Source organism: Peromyscus maniculatus, chromosome X, assembly GCF_049852395.1.
Source record: "Peromyscus maniculatus bairdii isolate BWxNUB_F1_BW_parent chromosome X, HU_Pman_BW_mat_3.1, whole genome shotgun sequence".
Lineage (NCBI taxonomy): Eukaryota > Metazoa > Chordata > Mammalia > Rodentia > Cricetidae > Peromyscus > Peromyscus maniculatus.
In genome coordinates this window covers 56,888,730-56,910,708 of record NC_134875.1, presented here as the reverse complement: position 1 = coordinate 56,910,708, position 21,979 = coordinate 56,888,730, and the positions used below count along the sequence as shown (strand labels likewise).

The 21,979-nt window shown below is 37.5% G+C and overlaps 1 protein-coding gene across 1 annotated transcript; it reads right to left on the bottom strand.

Annotated features, from left to right (window-relative positions):
* Window positions 1-242: 242 nt before the first annotated feature.
* On the bottom strand, window positions 243-18,703 carry LOC143270762 (melanoma antigen preferentially expressed in tumors-like). Its single transcript, XM_076561815.1, has 5 exons — window positions 18,581-18,703; window positions 10,655-10,753; window positions 2,800-3,099; window positions 1,754-2,335; window positions 243-873 (listed from the first exon to the last, which is right to left on the bottom strand). The coding sequence occupies exons 3-5, from the start codon at window positions 3,087-3,089 to the stop codon at window positions 360-362; spliced, it is 1,386 nt and encodes a 461-aa protein (XP_076417930.1). The 5' UTR covers window positions 3,090-3,099; window positions 10,655-10,753; window positions 18,581-18,703; the 3' UTR covers window positions 243-359.
* Between the last annotated feature and the right edge of the window lie 3,276 nt (window positions 18,704-21,979).

Sequence of the window (21,979 nt, the reverse complement as noted above, 5' to 3'; positions counted from 1 at the left end):
CCCTTCCACAAATACAGGCAGGAAAGGCTGTCATTGTTCTGATTTGTGTGATGTACCAACAAGTGAACCAAACACTGTGGACAGAGATAGAGCAAACTAGGACTTGATCATCCTGTACTATACACAATACACATCACTGTGGTCAGTAAAATGAAATATATCAATAGTAGACCAGTGATACACAGGAACTCTCGAGGTCCTCCATCTTTTCTAAATAAGAATCAGTTACATACCTGTATTCCCTAAGTGTAATTTTCTATTATATATATATATATATATATAGTGTGTGTGGGTCCAGGAAATAACATTTAGTACTTAAATAGTACATATCGGGTTGAAACTGTGTTGGACTGTGAAATTTACTCTACATAAGTGATCCAGTTCATGTCAGGCCTCTCTGCAAGTGCTAACATCACCTTCAACCGTAGTTGTACAATAGCAAGCTTCCTTCGGTCTATACAGCCCTGAAAAGGCCACAGTTCATAGCAATGTAGAGGGATGGGATAAATCACATATTTTAGATTCTTCAAGGGTGTTAAATTATTCATGATAGTCACAAGCATAGGCATTGTGATGGGGTTAAAAGCAAAGCACAGGACACGGAGTTGAGTACAACGAATCAGGGCAGGGATAAGGACAGAGATTGCAGTATCACTTATAAGGCAATGATTCATCTCTAGATGCCGAAGAGTACCAGAGAGATTTACCAGAAGAGTTTGAAAAGGCTCAAAATCATCCCAATACATTGGGTTGTTGCTAAGATTCAGCAGCTTTAGGCGGGAGACCTGAGGGTTCTGGGCCAGAAATCTGAAGTCTCTGTGCGAAAGATCACAGAATGTCAGATACAAGAAATTCAGACCAGGTGGCAGGACTCTGTAGGGAGAAAACAACAAAAAACTTGTGAAGAATGAAGATTGAATAAGGAAAACTATACCATTATATCTAGAATAAACTACTTTTCACATGCATTATAATTGGGTATTAATGTGTCAATGTGTTAATGTGTTCACTTAATAGTTTCGTGACTCTGTGAATTTTTTTAGACAGATTCTTACTATGTAGCCCTGGATGTCCTGGAACTCACTATGGAGATTATACTGGCCTTGAACTCACAGAATCGGCCTGTCTTTGCCTCATGAGTGCTGAGATTAAAATCCCGTGCCACCACATTTGGCTGAAAGTTTTGTTTTCAACACTGAGATACAATTTCTTTTAATCTTAAGAATGTGTACAGCACATTATAACAAATGATTTTAAGAAATATTAAGAGAAAAAACTGAAAGCACTTGATACTTACAACATTATCCATTGTATATTTCAGTTCACCTTTTTAGTGGGGAGGGATCAGAAAGAGCAGGCAACTGAAAACTCCCTTTGGTCAGTCCCTACATACCAACCTCTATTTTCATGGCCTATGCCTTGGACAATACATATCAGTAAAGTGATCTGACACTGTGAAGTATGGGCATCTATGATGAGGTGCATCAATGCTACAGCAAAAAGTCTTCCCCCTTCTCAATCCCTATTCTTCTTCATATCTAGAAGGCTAGTGTTTTTCACCTTTTATTTCTATACTTGTCTGTACATTGCTGGATGTTTAATTTTTGTAATTCTGTCTCCAGTTTCAAATTCCCAGAAGCAACAAAATGGAAAGTATAAAAACTTTTCAGGAGTTTAGGAATATCCAACAATGTTTTCTTTCCTGTCGCAACAAGCCTTCAAGGAAACCCAGGGCCCTGGCCCAAACTCTCACCTGAGCACTCTGTCCAGATGACCTGTGAGACAGAATGAAGAGAAGCTGACTTCTTTAAGGGTGTTCATACGTTGCAAGTGACCTAGGAAATTTTTAAAGAGTTTCCCACGCAGAGATCTAAAAGTGACTTTAGACAGACTGAGGCTCTCTAGGTGGTCCATCTGAGACAGGACATTGGTGATGTCACTCAGTGAACCCATATCAATTGACAACTGACCAACACAGCTGAGATCAAGAAAATTCAGGGTGCATTTGCTGTAACACAGTTTATCAACTTGCAAATCTCGACAGCATATGTGCAAAGACCCTGAACTCTCCCTCATTTTACTTATAAGCAAAACTAAAAATTCCTTTTCCACTAAGGAGCCATCTAGGGAAAGATCCACTAGTAATTCGACAGGCCTGGGGAACTGAACCATGGACTCTGTATTTACAAAACCATGCTGCCCTTCTATTTTCAGGATAGAGCTGTCAGAATAAGCACAAGAATGAAAACAGAAAGGTTCCTTGATGCTGACATCATGGCATATGGTCCTACAGTCATTGTCTTGCCTTAAATCTAGGATCCTCAGTTTCGGTCTCCTGTAGGGGTAAGAGGAGACAGAATAGTTGAGAAATAGGGAACGATAATGATACTGAATAGAATCAACAATGACATCAAGGAAGCAATTCTTTTGTCCATAGCTCACACTCCTTGTCCTAATTATCAACGAATCTTTCCCATGAAAATTCAGCCTCCCCCCTATCCTTTATACACCTTAGATCCCCTCCAGTCTTAAAGCTCCTGTCTTTCTCTAATGTAACACCTCTTATGTAAACCCATCAACAGAACTCTCAGTAACAGATTTCAAAATGAACACTGAATACAATCAGTAACAGATTTCATAATTAACATTGAATACAATCAGTCTTTAATGTGTTACCAAGTTTGTGGGCAACAGCCTCACACATAAACCTTCAGAATTTACTTGTTTCTCCTTCTGGGAGAGTAGCAGGCTGTGGTATAACCTCCTCTGTCTTTCCATGTTTCTATTATACAGTCTTACCTAGAAGCAGAGTTCTTTGAAGGACACACTGGAAGATTCTCAATCATGGCTTTCAGGAGTTCATGTTGAGGCTCCTGTACAGTTAATGACCCAATATGGAGACAGTAATAGGGCCACACTTTCACCATCTCACTCAATATATTCTTATGGCCACCCTCAAAGGCAGCAATGAACAGTGGAACAAAAAAGACTCTTGGCATATCCTCCAGAGCTTGGATTGCTATAGACTCATTTCTCAGCAGACTCTGTATAGCGAGATCCAACAGTGTCTTTGGGTTCTTTGCATCCATCTTTGTGAACCTGAATCAGAAGGCAAAATATTTAGAAGTTCTGGGAAAACATATACAGTCTCTTCTTTGCAACCAGCGCCAGCAAAGTAGAAATTTAAAGAATAAATGAACCAGATAGCCAACACTAGATACATCTACTATAGACACAGATTAGAAAGTGACTTGTGAGTGTATCAAGGGGTGTGTGTGTGTGTGTGTGTGTGTGTGTGTGTGTGTGTGTGTGTGTGTCTTACTATTCCCCCTCTCTTGTGTATAAAGTATGTATATGATAAAAAAAAATAGAAATGGGTAGTAAGCCGGGCGGGCAGTTGTGGCACATGCCTTTCACATGCCTTTAATCCCAGCACTCGTGAGGCAGGGGCAGGTGGATCTCTGTGAGTTCAAGGTCAACATGTTCTACATAGCAAGTTCCAGGTTAGGCTCCAAAACTACACAAAGAAACCTTGTCTCCAAAAATCTGCCCCCCCCCAAAGAAGTCATTATTAAGTGAACAGAAAACAATTTTGGTCACTTAGCTACATGACTCCAGTATTTTCCCTCCATAGTATATAAGATATGATGAAGAAAAAGATAAATCTACAAAACAGTGGTACAACAGAAAATATTACAACACCAAGTTCATTGTGATTAAAAAAAAGAATGACATTCCAGCCCTTGCTTTGTCTCACCCCTGTCACTGTATTTGTGGAAGACGAAGACACCAAAATGTCACAAGGCAGACATGAAAGAAGATGGTTAACAAAACTTAAAGTTGACCTTAAGAATATTTGGAAAAACTAGTCATGAAGTAAGCCTAAAAATGAAAAAGAAAACATAAAATCAAAGAATGCAGTACAGTTTAGGGCAAAGACTTCAAAACTGTTCCCTTCAATTAAGAGATAGTCATCTGATAATGGAATACTGACTTCTGCGTTCTGGGATTAAGAATCTTGTAACACATGAAAGAGTCAGAAAGCTCCTAAGTTTTTCTTCTACTTCGGGAACAACACCAAACCCTCTAAAAAAAACTACACAACACTGATAAACAGAAAATAGCATGATTACATTAGATATCTTGTAAAACAATATGAATAAGCCAAATAAAGAAAATTTCCAAGCAAAAACATTAAAACCATAAGAAAACAAAATTAATGTTGATCATCCACCTACCTAATAGGGTACTTTGCTACAGCATCTCACACATATTATGGCATTGTCCTTGGATAAATGACTTGATGACTAAGATAAAATTATCATACTTAACAACAAAGAAGTGGTACTTATTCTTGAGGCTTCCAGGATTTCAATCTCAGGGACACATCCTTCATGCTTTCCTGAACACACGTCCCATGTTCTTAAAATGATTGTCTTATGTTGTAGCTCATGGTGTAAAAAGTTTAAGTACACCCTATCTGTCAAGAACGTCTTTTGTGTGATGAAAAACTCAAACAGTCTTAAAATAAAGGGACTGGCTCATCCAAAGCAGGTGATTTCACACATTGTTACAAACGTTAGTGAAATGTATTCAAGAAGTTGCTGTTTGTGCTCTTTTACAAGATCACCTTGTTCCTTTCCTAGGGATATCTGTAAATATTCCAGTATTTTGGTTCAAAATTCAGTTGTGTATGTGCCTGATATGATTGAATAAGGACTCCAGATTCCATTATAAGGGTTGTGGAGCAATGCTATTTAAATTTGACTTTTCCTTGACAAACTCAGCATTTAAAAAATGTTCTCCCTTAGTTGATGTATAAATTTAATTCAATTTCAAAAATATCTACATTTTACTGAGTTAGACAGTGTGATGGTATAGTCCATATATGAAAGAATACACAAGAATAGCTAATAAGAGAGAAGGAAGACACTTGAGAAGGGACTCATGACACCATACCAAGAAAACGAAAACTTTCTAGAGAATTTCTGTAATTACAGTGTCTCATCATTGCTATAAGAATAGACAAATAGCTCAATGAAATTGGTTAGAAACCTTAGAAATAGAATCCATCATTGATGGACATCAGTGTTTAACCAAGAGCTGAAAGGATGGGGTAGCAGTTAAGAGTACTGACTGATCTTCCTGAGGGCACGGATTCAATTCCCAGTCCTGAAAATCATCCATAACACACTTCAGTTTCAGGGGATCTGATGCCCTCTTCTGGTTACTAAAGACCCTGTACAAACTTGCTACACAGATATATAGGCAGGCAAAAAACCCATACACATAAATCATAATTAAAATAAATAAAAAACCCAAAGGTGACGTGGAGAAGCCACTAAAGGAAAGACAGACATGCAAGGTACAGAGTGAGACTTGATTTAAAAAAAACCCTTAAAGTAGATCCATGAAACATGCCATGTATAGAGTAACTAAAAATTGAGTTAAAGATTTAAAAGAAAAAATTTAAAGTAGATCCATGAAATATGCCATGTATAGAGTAACTAAAAATTGATTTAAAGATTTAAAAGAAAAAACTTAAAGTAGATCCACAAAACATGCCATGTATAAAGTAACTAAAAATTGAGTTAAAGAATTAAGCAAAAAGTGGAATCACACAGCTTCTTGAAGAAAACATGAGAGGTTTTCTTTAAGCTTACTGTAGGTAAGGGATTTCTAAATGTCACTCAAATACTAGAGGTAATGAAAGGCAGAAATATATGATCCAACGAAATGAAAATCAAAGAATTTTAAAATATCAAATGCAAGCATTTCAAAAGAGAACTTACAGATTAAAATGATGTAGTAGTAAAACATCCCAGACAAGAGGAAACTCTGCTTCCTATTAAAAAAAAACTCAAAAACTGAGGAACAAAGGACCAAAAAGGTATGAAAATGAAGAAAAGATATGAACTAACAGTTCACACAAAAATGTCGAGAAGAGACAAAACAAATAATAAATACCCAAATTTAATGACAATTAGATGTATGCAGTATATTAAAAAAACATTAAGTTATCGCTTAGTCTCTGGTAACATGTAGGCAAAATTACAGTGATTTGCGTTCTATTATTAGTGAAATGGTAAGGAATAAAATTTTAAATATCTTACAAAGATCTACTTCTATAAACACAAATGTATATATATATATGCATATATATACATATATGCATACCCAAGGATATTCAGTGAAGCATTATGTATAATTTCAAGATATAAACAATTAAAAACCTCACACAGAGGTAGATTAAAATGGTATGGAATAGCCATACAAATGTGTCTGATGCAAGTGTAAAAAAGGACAATGAAAATCCCTTAAGAAATATTAGGGAGGCATTTCAAGAGATGCTATTAGCTTGGAATACTCAGTCCCAAATGAGTTATCTCCTCCAACTCCCTTCCCTCAGGGCATCAGGGAACTCTCCAAAAGAGGAGGCAGAAAGATTATGAGTCACTGGGGATGGAAGACTCCAAGGAAACAAGACCTAGACACAACCAGAATGATGCCCTTATGAACCCACAGACTGTGGCAATATGTGCAGGGTCTGCAGAAGTGGACACAAGCCCCATTCCTAACTCAGAAGCTATTTCTAAATTTCTCAAAAAGAAAAAATTAGTTTTCTCCAAGAGTCTCATTGAATATACAAATCAGATTTAAGAGTAGACTCTATGCCTAGCAGTAGATGGTTAACACAAAATGAACTCAATGGTATTTTTGGAGTTTTGTTTTGTTTTTTAGTCAAATAATGCATCCTCTGGGTATTTAAAAAAACCTTACAGGTCTTTTGCTTATATAATATGGTTTCAGTGTTGTGGGATAATCTTTTTGTACACTGTGAAGATGTGTATTTTCCAAGGCACCTTCTGTTTGGTTTAAAAATGAACTGAATGGCCAATAGCTAGGCAGGAGAGGATAGGCAGGACTTCCTGGCAGAGATAGGAACTCTGGGAAGACGAGTCAGAATTTGCCAGCGAGACAGGGAAGTCAGACAAACAGTGTGGAGGAGAGGTGACGGTTCATGTGGCAGAATGCAGATTAATATAAATGGGTTAATTTAAGTTTTGAGAGCTAGTTGGGAACAAGTTTAAGCTAAGGCCAAGCTCTCATAATTAATAGGAACTCTCCATGTCATTATTTGGGAGCTGCTGGCTCAAACAAATTCTGAGTACACTTCAGATTTTGTTTTTATGGATTTTCTCCATGTGTGAATGTGTGCTTTTCTTTTTTCTGTTTGTCTGCCTATATTGTCCTATTCTGGTTTGGTTTTATTCTAGCTTACTTTATATTATTTTGTTAGTCTTATTTGTTTGTTTTCTAATGAGAGAGAGAAAGAAAAGTTACAGATTTGGGTGAATGAGGAGGTAGAAGGAGCTGGGGAAAGTGAAACTATAATCAGAATATATTATATGAAAAAAATCTATTTTCAGTAAAGAAAGAAATGCTCTTAAATAAAAAACAGAAATGTGCACAATATGCTCTCATGTAAGAAGGCAATGTAAGAAAATATGTTACCTTTCCTTTGTGTAAAATAAATGTAAGTGATACTAGAGCAAAAAGTGAATGATATTATTCCTTCAGGGAAGGATGAGAAAGAAATGCGAAATGAGAACAGGGTAGCAAGGAGTGGTACCTTTCCAAATATACAGATTTATATTGGATTACCTGAATAATAGTAATATTTCACACACCAAAATATAAACACAGTTGGACTTTCTACAGCAGCATCTGTTGTGGAATATTGGTTTAAGATGTGTTACATATGTTTATGCTGTGGAACATTTGCTTTAATAATGCAAAGATGTGCTGCATTCTTTTATGCTGCATTTGTTTAACTCTGTAAAGCTGTGTTACTTTGCCTGCCTAAAACACCCGACTGGTCTAATAAAGATCTGAACGGCCAATAGCAAGGCAGGAGAAAGGATAGGCTGGCCTGGCATGCAGAGAGAATACATAGGAGAGACGAGGCAGGAGAGAGAAAAGGAGAAGAAGAGAAGACAGCAGCGACCAGCTACCCAGCTACACAGCAAGCAGCAGAGTAAGAAGTAAAGAAAGGTATACAGAAATAGAAAGATAAAACCCCAGAGGCAAACGATGTAGGGAAAAGGGGCTGGTAAAGAAACCCCTCCTGACCCTGTAGCCCAGAACTAGGGAAGGAAGGCTCAGCTAAGGCCAGTGAAAGAAACACAGTTTGGCTCAGATCAGAGCCATCTCTGCCCCTGGCCAGCTGACTTGTGAAACCAACCAATCACAGAGCAGGACAGTAGCACCCTGTCCCTGGGGCCCAGGACCAGGGAAGCAAAAACACAGCCTGGGTTTGGGACCTGAGCCAGAGAAATGAACACTTTATCCCCAAACCTAGAACCAAGGAAATGCCCTGACTCTGAATCTAGTGCCAAAATAACACTCTTGGTCCCTAGAATCAGAGTCAGTGAAAGAAATGTGACCTGGCCTTAGAAGCAGTGTCAAAAAGGCAAGAAAAGCCAGTGAAAGAAACAGAGTTTGGCTCTGAAATCAGGGCCATCTCTGTCCCTAGCCCACAAAACTGGCCAATTCCTGGGCAGAAAAAAACTAGTCAATCCCTGGTTGACTCCACCTCTAAGACATCCTATATAAACTGCCTTGCCTGGTCAGTTGTGGGCTGTTCTTCCCACCCTGGTAGTCCATCCTGGACTCCTCCTTTCCCAAATAAATCTCTTTCTCAAAAGAGTTTTGGGTGTAAAGATCTTTGTTCACTGGCGTGGAGAAGATCCTTGCTGAGACATCCCTCAGTGAACAGAATAAGGAGGACCTGAACAGAAGATCCTTGCTGAGATGTCCTTCAGTTGACAGAGCAAGAGAAAGCTGAAAAAGTAACACTTTTTTCCAGAGCCAGAGGAGATTGCTATGTTTCTGCAGGGGTTTCCTCTTTTGTAGAGTGAAGCAAAAGAAGCAACATCTTATTAGTTGAGAGAAACAGAGTTCTGCTAGGAAGCCCCCTTAAGCAGGGCTGAGCAAAGCTCAGCTGTAGCAGCTCTCCAGGAGAGGAGCAGGATTGCTATATTCTGTAGGGAGACCATCACCCATTACACCAGGTGTAGCCTGACTCTCCAGAATGTTCAGGACACCCTTCCCTGCAGAGCTGTCCTAGCAGCTCCAGGACTGACTTTCCTGAACAGTCAGGATAGCCTTCCCTGCTAAAGCAGTTCCAGGCCTGACTCTCCCCGGCAGTCAGAAAAATTTCCTTCTAGGGCTGAGCTGTCTCTTTGCAGTTCCAGCCATCAGAGCTGTCCTAAGCAGCTCAAGATGTTGCCTGACTCCCCAAGTAGTCAGGTTACATTTCCCCAGAGTTGCAAAACTCATGTTTTGGTGCCAAAACCTGGGACCCAAACCACAGAGTTGAAACAAATTTACTTACAAAAGGTAAACGAGATAATTTAAGAAAAGCTGGCTAGAAACAAGCAAAGCTAAGGCTAGGCATTCATAAGTAAGAATAAGTCTCTGTTTGTTTATTTATTTGGGAGCTGGGAAGTGGGCACCTAAAGAGTGGAAAAAACCCACAGTTATCCTTGCATGCTGTGAAGATTTCATGTCTGGTGCCAGGTATCATATATTAAGCTGTTGCTGAAACACTATGGTGAACACATCTCCCGTACTAAAATGAGCAAAGGGGAATATGGATGCCATTAGAACAAGTGTTTTTTCAGAAATGTACAATTCCAATACAGCCATAAGAAAACATAAAATTCTTAGGTAAAATGACTACATGGTAAGAGTAGCAGAAAGAGTCAGAGAACTAGGTGTAGTCACATATACCTGCAATCCCAGGACTCAGGAGGTGGAAGTAGCTGGACTAGTAGTTCAAGGTATTCTCAACTATATAGTCAGTTAAAAATGCACCTTGGGCTACACGACACCCTATCTCAAAAAATCCAAATCCTTACAAACAAGCAAAAGAGAAGCCAGGGTAAGAAGAGATAGACTACTGAAAGGGAAAAAGATTAAAACATCAGGAATCACAAAGGAAAGGCTAGAACAGCTTAAAAGTGCTGAGAGACAGAAAGGCTATCCATCCACGAGTAGCAAGCTCCAAATGTTCCAGCATCAGTTCCATGGTGGAGGTATGAGGAATGAGGAAAAGCCACTTAAAATGTGGCTCTATAAATGTAACATGTCTATGACAAAAAAAGATGGACACCCCTACCTGAAAGGTCAGCCCAAGATTCTCACAAACATTAATTCAATCTGGGAAATTTGGGTCTGTGACTCTGCTGTTGCACTAGTCCACATAAAAGGAAAACATATTCTTTCCCTCTTCAGTGTCTGAGGGATATCCAGCCAGGTGCACTCTGGAGAGAGGCTAACTCCTTGAGACAAAAATACTCTTGGAAATAAGAAAACAAGGAGCAACTGCAAAATGAGAAGGACTAGAGAGAGTCTGCCAGACCAGCTTTGTGGGAGACACCTGTCGAAGGCAGTGATGGGCTGGGTGAATGACAGGCAAGGACACACTATAAAATGTAGGCAGTAGATCCTCTGGTAATGAAGGGCCCGCTGCTCTGAGGTCCTATCACTTGTGTGTTCATGAGCAGTCACCACCACCTGGTGATGACTGAGGACATTGGTGATCCCATGATTGAGGTTGGGGACCAGTTCTACATCTGCAGCCACTTACCTTCTGTGTGGTTCAATGCTGGTGAAATGGAGAATTCCGACTTGCTGGTCCACAAAGGCCTCAGGGTGCAGCAGCCTCCTCCCTCTCACGGATGGTCTACTGTTGAGGGAGAAATGAATGCACTAAGACCAAAATTCCAGCACAAATCTCAGTGCTCTATTTCCTTCTCCTGTCTGTTCTCTTCATTTACTTTATTATTTATTATTATTTCTACTTTTACAATAGAACATTTTAATTAATTATTGAAATTTTCATACATGCATGCAATGTATTCTATTAGTATTCAACCCCAGTCCTGCCCATATATCCTCCTAGATCCATTTCCACCTTTAAACTCCTCCCAACTATATGTGCTCTTTCTCACAGCCATCGAGTACAATTAGTCCCACTTTTACCCAAACTGAGTTTTAATTTAATATATTACTGTACATTATTTCTGTGAGTATCTGATTCATAGTTGGTGGGGCATGGTAGATAACTTTAATACTTTCTGAGTGTACTTCTATATATAGTTTACCTATTACAGTGGTTCCTTTTCTTCTTTCTTTTTGGGACTTGAGCCCTCCACAGAAGGACTATACCCAATGAGAAAGGTAAACTTGAAGACATACTCATCCAATGCGATATAGAGATCACAACAAAAAAATATAAATATGAAAAAGCAAAGCAGATGAAACTATCTCCTCAAATGCCATATCCAAAAAATTGAAGAAGTGTTTAAAATGCTGGACAAACAGTTTGAAAGTATACTAGAAAACAGGTTCAAGGGCTTTCACACATATGAATGAAGTGATGAAATCAACTCAGAATGTGTATGTATAGGCCAGCAACATAGATGAGAAAGTCATAAGGAGTTTGAAAGAAAACAAACAGAAATTCTGAAAATTAAAAACTCAATTACATCAATAAAAATCTGTAGGAAGTATCAATAAGCTACATTAATCAGAATTAAAAACAATAAGGCTTTAAGTAAAGTTGAAGAAAATATTATATTACACATGAGTAAAGAAAAAATAAGCAATCTTAAGCACAAATTCTGGAGTATGACCACAAGATAAAATACATCTACCAGTAGAAAAATGAGAGGAGATCAAACTTAAGACATAGAAAACAGTCATAGAAATTAAAGCAGACTATTTCCTGAGTCTACAGAAAAATAAATAAATTTTAAGCACAAGAGGCATTTAGACTCCAAACAGATATAACACCTCTAAGATGTATCAGAAGTAAAATGTACTGCTATAGAACATGGACAGTATGCTAAGACTAAAGAATGAAGACATAACATCAAAAGCTGCAAAGAAACATCCATGTCACTTACAAGTGACAACCAGTCAGAATAACACCAGACTTCTTGTCAAAAACCTGAAAAGCCACAAAAATAGCAAATGATGGGTTCTAAGCATCACAGTAAATAAATGTCAAGTGAGATTATTATATCCAGCAGTTTTCCCCTAAAGTCAATGAATAAAGAATTATAAAACAAAGATATAAAAAATAAGATTAAGGTAACTCCCAACAAAGAAAATCCTAGAAATACATGGATGAAATAAACATTTTATCAGACCTCAAAAATGCTCCCCAACTACTTGATAAAACATAAAGGAAATGCTAAACTTCTCCTATGTGGACAATATACCATGATCTATAACCTAGTTCTGACTAAAGTTTTTGAAAATGAGGATTTTGTGATATACATTATTAATAGATTACTTTATTCCAATAAAGTCTTTATAATGTGAATTTAATAATATATTTTAACATCATGATCAATTTGGTTTATATTAGGTATGCAAGGATTTTTCACATGTAAATAGGTTTGGAGTCAGAGATAACATGATGATCTTACAAGTGCAAAACAGGCCTTTATCACAAAAGCCCTGAAGAATCAAAGGCTAGAAGGAACATATCTCACCATAAAATATCTCTACATAATAAATCTATATTCAAAGTCACATTAAACTTGGAAAACTTGAAAGCATTTTTTCTCAAGTCAGGAACAAGTAAACATGGACCCCCCTCTCCAATCTTATTTAATATACTGAATGAAGTCTTAGCCCACTGTAGTAGGGCAAGAGAAAATGGTAAATGATAAAAAAATACATGAAAGGAAACTGTCTAATTATTCCTAAGAACATTTGCTATAATCCTGTAATTAAAAGACTCCAAACACTCTAATAGAAAATACGTAGATTTGATAAAAGCAGCAAAAAAAATCAGTATTACAAAATAAGTGCAAACATTGGTGGCTTTTCCATGTGCCAATAATCATGACATTGACAAATAAATGAGAAAAACTATTCCATGCACAATACCTTCAAAAATTAAATACCAAGGAATAGACCTAAATGAGCAAGTGAAAGACTGGAAGAATCTGACTTAATAACACTGAAGAAAAAAATTGAAGAAGACAGTAGAAGAGGAAAAGACCTCCTATATAGAGGAATTAGCAAGTAAATATTAGTTGCTTTCAAATTATATCATAGAGCAATAGCAACAAAAATAGCATGTTATTGCAACAAAAAGAGATGTGTAAGTAACTAGAATGAAATAGACAACCCTGAAATAAGATTTTATATATCTACAATCACCTGATATTGGAGGAAAAAATGCCCAAAACATCCACTTGAGAAAAGAAAAATTTTTTAAGAACCTTTTGTAATTTTTGCTAGTTTAGTAGAAGCAGCCATCTAAATGTAGAGAGATTTAACTGCATCCCTGTCTCTCTTTACAAAAATCAATTCAAAGTGGATCATTGTTCCTAATGTAAGATGTGACATACTGAAACTTCTATAAGAAGATATGAGAAACACACTTCAAGATACAGGCACAGAAAAGCCTCTTTAAAACACATTCAGGAAACAATAGCAAATACTGACAAATTAAATTGCATGAAATTAAAAAGCTTCTGCAGAACAGTAGAAACAATAGAGTGGCAATAGACAGAATGGTAATATTTTCTAGCTACACATTTGTGAAAATTAATATTTAGAATCTTTAAAGAACTTAAAGCATTAAATACCAAATACAGAAGCCAACACACTAATAAATGACTAATCAACTGAACAGATCTCAAATGTAGAAATGCAAATGGCTAATAAATATAAATGTTTAACTTCATTAGCAATAAGAAATAAATAATTAAAATACTTTGATATGCTAAATGAAACAAATGCTGGTGAGGATGTAAGGGAAATGAATGCTTATTAAACACTGGAGAAAATATGAAAATCTTTATGGAAGATTCTGAAAATATGAAAACTACAACTCTCTTACTTTTCACACATACTACACAAAGCAATCTAAATCAACACACCATAGAGATACCTGAACATTCAGGTTTCTTATGTTACTTTTCACAATAACCTTGGAATGGAATCAGCCTATAATTCCATCAACAGATGAATGGATCCAAGAAATAAGGTGTACATATGAAATTAAGCTATTACCCAGTGATAAAGTGAAACAAAATGATGCCATCTGTCGGTAAATACATGGCACCGAAAATCATCAGTTTACTCAACATCATCCAGTCTCAGGAAGATATATTACATACTTGCTCTCACAGGAAGAACCTAGATTTAATATGTAAATATATATTCATATATACACAATGATATGCAATGACAGTAGAAAGGGTCTGTTGGAGTGAAGGAAGGATAACTATCTTAAGAGGCTCAAGGGACAAGAGAGGGCACTGAGAGGGAACAGGAGCAAAGGACCATGATATACATACTAAAAATGTCATCATTCACATTTTGTATGATAATCTGTTTTTTAAGGGATGTGCTGTGGAATAATCCTTCTTTTTACACTGTGAATATGGATTACTCTCATTGGTTAATAAAGAAGCTGACTGGCCAGTAACTGAACAGGATGGGGTTAGTTGAGAAAGCCAAACTGAGAATGCTGGGAGGAAGAAGGGTGGAATACATCCACATAAAGCCCCAGAACGCTTTTAAAAAGGTTCCAAATACACAGAAATAGAGATAAATACAGCTTCCCAGTCTCACAGTCTCATGCCAGCTCAAGTGCAGAGACACATCTCCCTACAGTGGCCTGCCAGACTGAGCCGCCAACTGCAGTGAACTAAGCGGGGTGGTGGGTTCCTACAGTCTCTCACACAGGCCACAGTACAGAGAGGCTTCTGCTAGCCATTACCTGTGGGCTTAAGCTATCAGTGCAAGTTCTGCCAGGATGCTGTCTGATCATGCAGACAGAAAAGGTTACAGATATGCAGTAAAGACAGATGCAAACAGAAAAAACAAACAAATAAAAACACCTCTAAAGAGGTTGCAGTGTGTTTAAAAATATGCATAACTTTGTGAGAGAAAAGGAAAGTGGTATAGAAAAAAATGTAGCAATAAAAAATATAAGCCACATAAAGATGGGAAATACACCGAGTCTGGATCCTTTATTCTATTGTGTTATCTTTGAATTTTCTAGCTGCTAAGAGACACTGGATTACAAAACCTGCTAGATTCAACCATGCTAGATATTTTAAAAATATCTTGACTTCAAAATTTAAGTCAAAAGGTATGTTAACATTGGGGGAAAGGTTATGCTTATATTTCCACAGGAAATGAGAGGCTATGGACTCATTCTGGTTTAAGGAAAATCAGGTTTGATTGTGGAAGACCTCCTGAAAAACTTGACTACAAATATAAAGAAATAAACCTAGAAAAACTACAAGACGTGATGTATATTTTACCTGCTAAAAATAAAACAAAAAATCATCTTTGGCTGACTTATGTACAATGCACACTCTATATTTGTATTAATGCAGGTATGTATGTCACCATTAAAAATTTTTATATTTTCACAGAGAAACTCTGTCTTGAAAAACCAAAAAAATTATATTTTCAGAGTAAGATGACAAAACCACAAAACAGATGTCCCAGGTGATTCAGTATTTCAAAATGCCTCTGTTACATTCTCCTCAGAAGTCTGCATACAAAACAGCTTCAAGGATGCTGGCTGAGATGATACAGCCTCACAGAATACCACAGTCAGGACTTGATCATAATCCTAAATTTTCTCAGGTTCCCCCAAACATAGCAGCACCCACAAACAACAAGAAGCAGTCTAGAGAACTACACCCACATTCCCAAAAGATGGGTTATGGATATTGATTATCATTTAAGGGGGCTTGGTTCAAGTTGTTACTGGTAATGTTCAGGAAAAAAAGATGAAAAAAAAAGATTATATTCAGGGATCTCATTCTAAAAAAAGGGGGAGAGTATAGAAATGATAGGATAAAAGGATAGATTATTGAATCTATTTTAATTCAAAAAGCAAGTATTAATCTTAAATATTTTACATTGGTATGGACTATGGTTTATTGATACAAATTTAAAGTTAATTTTGTTATACTGTATGTATATTTCTACTCTTGTTTAAGATATCATGTTTACGCAGCTCATTAAAAATGTAATATATAATTAAGAAATACAGATTAATAGTCGTCTGTGATAGTTAAACTTATAGTCTTGTTAGGTATGTTTTCAAAGCCATACACAGCCATACTTAGATAGACAGATGGTCTTCAAACACTTCAAAGACCTACAGAATATGGCATTTAATATGTTTAATAACCTAAGGCTTTTTTTTAATGACAGTGAGACATGTCTGCTCCTGGTAGCACCAATTTACTTCAAAGGAAGATGATAGGAATCAAAGAACCTTTGCTTTCCTATGGCAAAACTAGCCATTTGGCCAAAGAAACTCACCTTGCCTCAATTGCTAACAGTCACTGTCCATACTGGACCAACAGGATGCAAAAGAAAATGACAGTCAGACTTTGCCAAGACAAGGAAGGGCAGTCCTTCAAAATTCCCTGCTTCACAGGAAAGTCTATCAGATATGCTAGGACTGTAGGTCCGAGTTAGATGCCCCAACATTATAGAGGAACTTTAGGTGACTGTCCAGGTATCCTGATGTCCCTGTCATTAGGTAACATTTCATCCTTCTGGGATTCTGATGGAGTAGAAGACTATATGGTTAAGCTTACAGTTTTCCTTAGTTATGATAGAAAGCAAATGAGGTATAAAACTTTAGACTCACCAAGATAAGATGGATAAGAGATAATCTATTTTTGTCAAATACAAATAAATGGACTAGATAAGCAAAATTCTTAATAACTGTTTTTGTTGAATACAATTTTACTATGTTAAAGTTAAAAACCTTCCTTTTTAATTAGACAAAAAGGGGGGAAATGCTTGTGATTAATCCTTCTGTACACTGTGAATATATATTACTCTCATTGGTTAATAAAGGTGGCCAATAGCTGAACAGGATAATGGTACCCGAGAGAGCCAAACTGATAATGCTGAGAGGAAGAAGGATGGAGTCTAGAGTTGGCATCCAGACACAGAGGGAGCAGGAGGTGAACATGCCATGCTAATAAAGGTACCATCATGTTGCAGAGCATAAATAAGGAATATGGGTTAACTTAAAATGTAAGAGCTAGTTAGTAATAAGCCTTAGCTATTGGCAGAACATTTGTAATTAATATTAAGTCTCTGTGATTATTTGAGAATGGCTGCAGGACAGGAAAACTGTGACTACAGATAAACCCACAAAACTTGAATAAAAACAATTCCTGACCAGTACTCTTCAAACATTTCAGACTTATACCCCTGGATGGGACTATGGAGAAATATGACAACCACATTCAATGAGGTATCCTGAATAGGATCCTGGAAAACAAATGGAATACTTCTGAAATAACATATATGTGGCAATATTTGGACTCAGTGGGTTATCATAAACAAAAAGACACCAAGGTGAAGCTGAGAGGGGATCATGTAGGGGAGGGTATGTAGGAGGAGTTGGAAAGGGGAAATGGGGGTGGATATGATCATATTTTACTGTATACATGTAGGAAATTCTCAATAAAAAATTTATAATAAAAAGTAAAGGATAACACTGAAAAATGGAAATAAAATCTGTAATAACTTATTTCAATGTTAATCTCTTAGTTTTGACATTTTTATGGCTTTATAAGAAATCTCTCAGTAGAGATATCTTGGAGAACACATTTTAGAATTGTAAAATTATTTTCTAAATGTTTTAAAGATAAAGGTCAGGCATGGAGGCAAACACCTATAACTCTCACTTTCAGAATGCAAAGACAGGAAAATCATGAGGTTTCTGACAAGACTCAGCAGGTAACTGAAAAAAGTTCTAAATGCCTTGAAAATGAAATCACACTGGTCTCCAGTATGTATTTGTATTTCAAATTAAAATCCATTTAAAATACATATTAAATAAACTGAAAGGGAAATAAGTATCTTCACAGCTCATTTTCCTACCATTTTAAAAGCTGACTTATGAAAACTAGTAAGACTAAGATGCAAAGGAAGGAAAAAATTTGTTTTGTTTTATTTAGACAAGGTTCACCACGTACCCAGGCTGATGCAAAGGGAGAAAAAAATAATGTATTTTTTTAAACAAGGATAAACCTGGTACTCAGGTGGATGCAAAGAATGTTTTTTTTTTTATTGTTGGCTGCATTTTTTTTTTTAGGATTGTTTTGTTGTAGTTTTTGTTATGATTTTTCTTTTCTTTTCTTTTTTCTGAGACAAGACCGCACCATGTAACCCCGCTGAGGAAGAACTTGAAATCTGCTGGCTTCAGGCTCTGATATGCTACCACACCCAGCTCAGAAACACAAATAATTAAATAAGAGCTTAAAGGTTGTGCAAAGGATTTTAAATTGAGAATATAAGGCAATGGGTCACAGAATAAAAGCCACTCACACCTAGGAAACAATGCAATGAGCGAGCAAGGCAGATTCCTCCAGCCAAAGTAATGGAACCGAAGCCTCGAGCGAACAATGCCACACTGTGAAGATATCCAGGGAAACTGGCGGTTAATCCCATAACAGGTTCAATTTTAAAAAAGAAACTTCTGCCATTTATTTACCTGAGCGGGAGAGTGGGATGAATCTTCCGACTTTTTCACCCCCTCAGGCGCGGCAGCTGTGACCTCCAGACCAGAGCGCGATCTTCGAAAAGTCATGTGAGGTCCCCAACAGCTCCTTTCCAAATTTAGTGCCGCAACTGGAGGACTCCGATTGGCTTAGCTGGGTCAGCTGGACTCCGATTGGCTTAGGTGGGTCAGCTGGACTGTGATTGGCTTAGCTGGGTCAGCTGGACTGTGATTGGCTTAGCTGGGGTCAGGTGACTTCACCTCCCTCTGCGCACTTCCGTTCACGAGGCTGAGGTCCTCAAGTCATAGGTGTCTATGCACTTGCCTGCGTCGTTTTTGGTTCAAAGTTCTATGTGGACTATGTGAGTGTGACTGCAGCACTGCCTGATTGGAGGATTCTCCCAAGCCAGGTCTCAAGCTCAGGGACTAAAAGTCAGATAGAGTGGACAAAAGAACAGAAGCTTTTCTCTTAAAAACCAGGCCCTTGCTGGAGAGATGTTTCAGGGGTCCAGAGCCCGGCTGTTCGCCCAAAGGCCCCAGGTCCGAAGGATGCACAGATCGGCTTTCTACATTAGGTACCTGAGTTCCCTGGAATCCACCACTCTCTTTAGGTGTCCATCAAGAACAGATGCCCTCTTCTGGATTTTGTGGGCACTGCAGGCACATGGTGCAAAAACCATACATGCACAACCCCATACATCAAAAATGCATTTGTTAGAAAACACTCTCGTGTATTAATGTCCCTAGTTCTCTGATGTATGTGGTAGTGGGACCATCCCTGAGACATGGCTATAGTAAAAATATCCCTGATACATGGCTGTAGTAAAAATATCCCTGAGACATGGCTATAGTAAAAATATCCCTGATACATGGCTATAGTAAAAATATCCCTGAGACATGGCTATAGTAAAAACATCCCTGAGACATGGCTATAGTAAAAATATCCCTGAGACATGGCTATAGTAAAAATATCCCTGAGACATGGCTATAGTAAAAACATCCCTGAGACATGGCTATAGTAAAAATATCCCTGAAACATGGCTATAGTTGTGGCATTTGGGAGGCAGAAGCAGAAGACTGCGGGAGACAAGCCTGAACAAAATAGCAAAGCCCAGTTTTAAAAACACAAAACGGGTTGGGGATTTAGCTCAGTGGTAGAGTGCTTGCCTAAGACCTGGGTTCGGTCTTTAGCTCCGGAAAAAAAAAAAAAAAAAAAAGGAAAAACACCAAACAGGCTGGGCTGTGGTGGTTGCCCCCTTTGATCCCAACAATCAGGAGGAAGAGGCAGGTGGATCTCAGTGAGTTTGAGGCCAGGCTGGTCTAAAGAAACCCTGTCTTGAAAACTCATAAATAAATAATAAACGAACAAATAAAAATAGAAAATGGGCTGGAGAGATGGCTTACTGGTTAAAACCACTTCCTGCTCTTGGAAGGAGCCCCGGTTCATTTTGGAGCTATCATATCGTGTCTCACAATCATACATAACTCCAGTTGCAGGGACTCTAATGCCTTCTTCTGACCTCCATGATCACCAGACAAAACACTTATATTTGTAACATACATCTAAAAAAATTTTAAAACACAGAAAATAAAAGTTACTTTTCATTTTAAAATCTTGACAAATGGTTCTTATTTTTATCAATTGCTTTTTTCTGGCTGGTGACACAGTCATTTTATTTTTCTTCTTAAATTTCTTTTCTTTTATTTATTTATTTATTTATTTATTTATTTATTTATTTATTTATTTATTTATTTATTTATTTATTTGGTTTTTCGCGACAAGGTTTCTCTGTGTAGTTTTGGTGCCTATCCTGGATCTTGTGCTATAGACCAGGCGGGCCTTGAACTCACAGAAATCTGCCTGGCTCGGCCTCCCGAGTGCTGGAATTAAAGGTGTGCACCATTGCAGCCTGGCATTAAATTTCTTAATATAGTGAAATTATTAATATAGTGATCTCATTTTTCAGAAACTGAGTTACTGGATAACAACCACTTTGTGATGCTGTATTATACTTTGTGTTTTGATAGATTCAATTTACTAATGTTTTCCTGAGGATTTTTACAACTATGTACAAGAATACTGGTCTATTTGATCTTTTGATAGTTTTGGTTAGGTTGTCACAGAGAGTTTCGGATCATAAAACAGGAAGCTGGTCATATTTATATTCTTGAAAATGTTCTTCAGACTAGATTTACTTTACCTTTAAGTTTTGTTGGTATTTACAATTTCATTACTGTGGACCTGTAGATTATTATTATTGCATTTGAAAATTTTTCAGCTATTAATTTAATATTTTTAATTGCTTAAGGCTAAACAAAATTTCTGTTCCTTCCTGGGTATGTTTGTATCTTTCAAAAATTGCTAAGGTTTGTCTAATTTTCAAGTTATTTATGTTGGTTTTAGTATTTCTTACTATAATATATTGTTTATTAATTCTGTAATAAAACCTTGCTTTCATTATTAAGAAGTTTTAATTTGTGTATTTGTCATAAAATACGATGCTATTTGATGTGTATGTATGTGTGTATATTGTGTATCCTGTTCGAATTTCTGTGTGTGTGTGTGTGTGTGTGTGTGTGTGTGTGCTAGAGATTGATACCAAGTGTCTTCCTAGATTTGTCTCCTCGTTATTTCATCAAAACATGATCCTTCACTTCAACCCAAACCCACCTAGCCAGTTAGCTCTGGAGGTTCCCTATCGCTGCCTCCCAAGCACTGGGATTACAGATGGACCGCCTTGCCTAGTGGGCATTGTTTTTGTTTGTGTGTGGGGTGTGTGTGTGTGTGTGTGTGTGTGTGTGTGTGTGCTAGGACTCTAACTCGGGTTCATGCTTTAGTGGCAAGTGAATTATTGACTGAACTATCCTCCCAGCCCCCAAAATATTTTATATATGTTTTAGTCACTTTTAAATTGCTCTGAAGTGAAACCATGACCAAGGCAACTAAAAAGGAAATTATTTACCTTGGGGCTTGCTCACAGTTTCAGAGGTTTCATCCATTACCGTCATGATGGAGAGCATGGCAGCAAGCAAAGCAGCCATGGTGCTGGAGAAGTAGCTGAGAGCTACATCCTGATCTGCAGGTAGAGAGGCAGAGAGCCTGGGCCTATCATCAGCTTTTTGAAACCTCAACTCCCACCCCCAGTAACATGCTACTTCCAACAGGGACACACCTTCTAATTCTTCTTAAATAATGGTCTCCTTGATCGTGTTACAACTCAGATGTGAAAGGTATTCTGCCAGTTGGGGGCCAAAGAATACCACAAAGTCATACCACACAACAAACCTCACACAAGAGATTCATTGGGAGGGAAAAACCCAGGAGGATGGCTGCCTCAGCTCTGCTCAGGCCAAAAGCATCAGAGAACTGAGCAGAAGAAAGGGTTTATATAC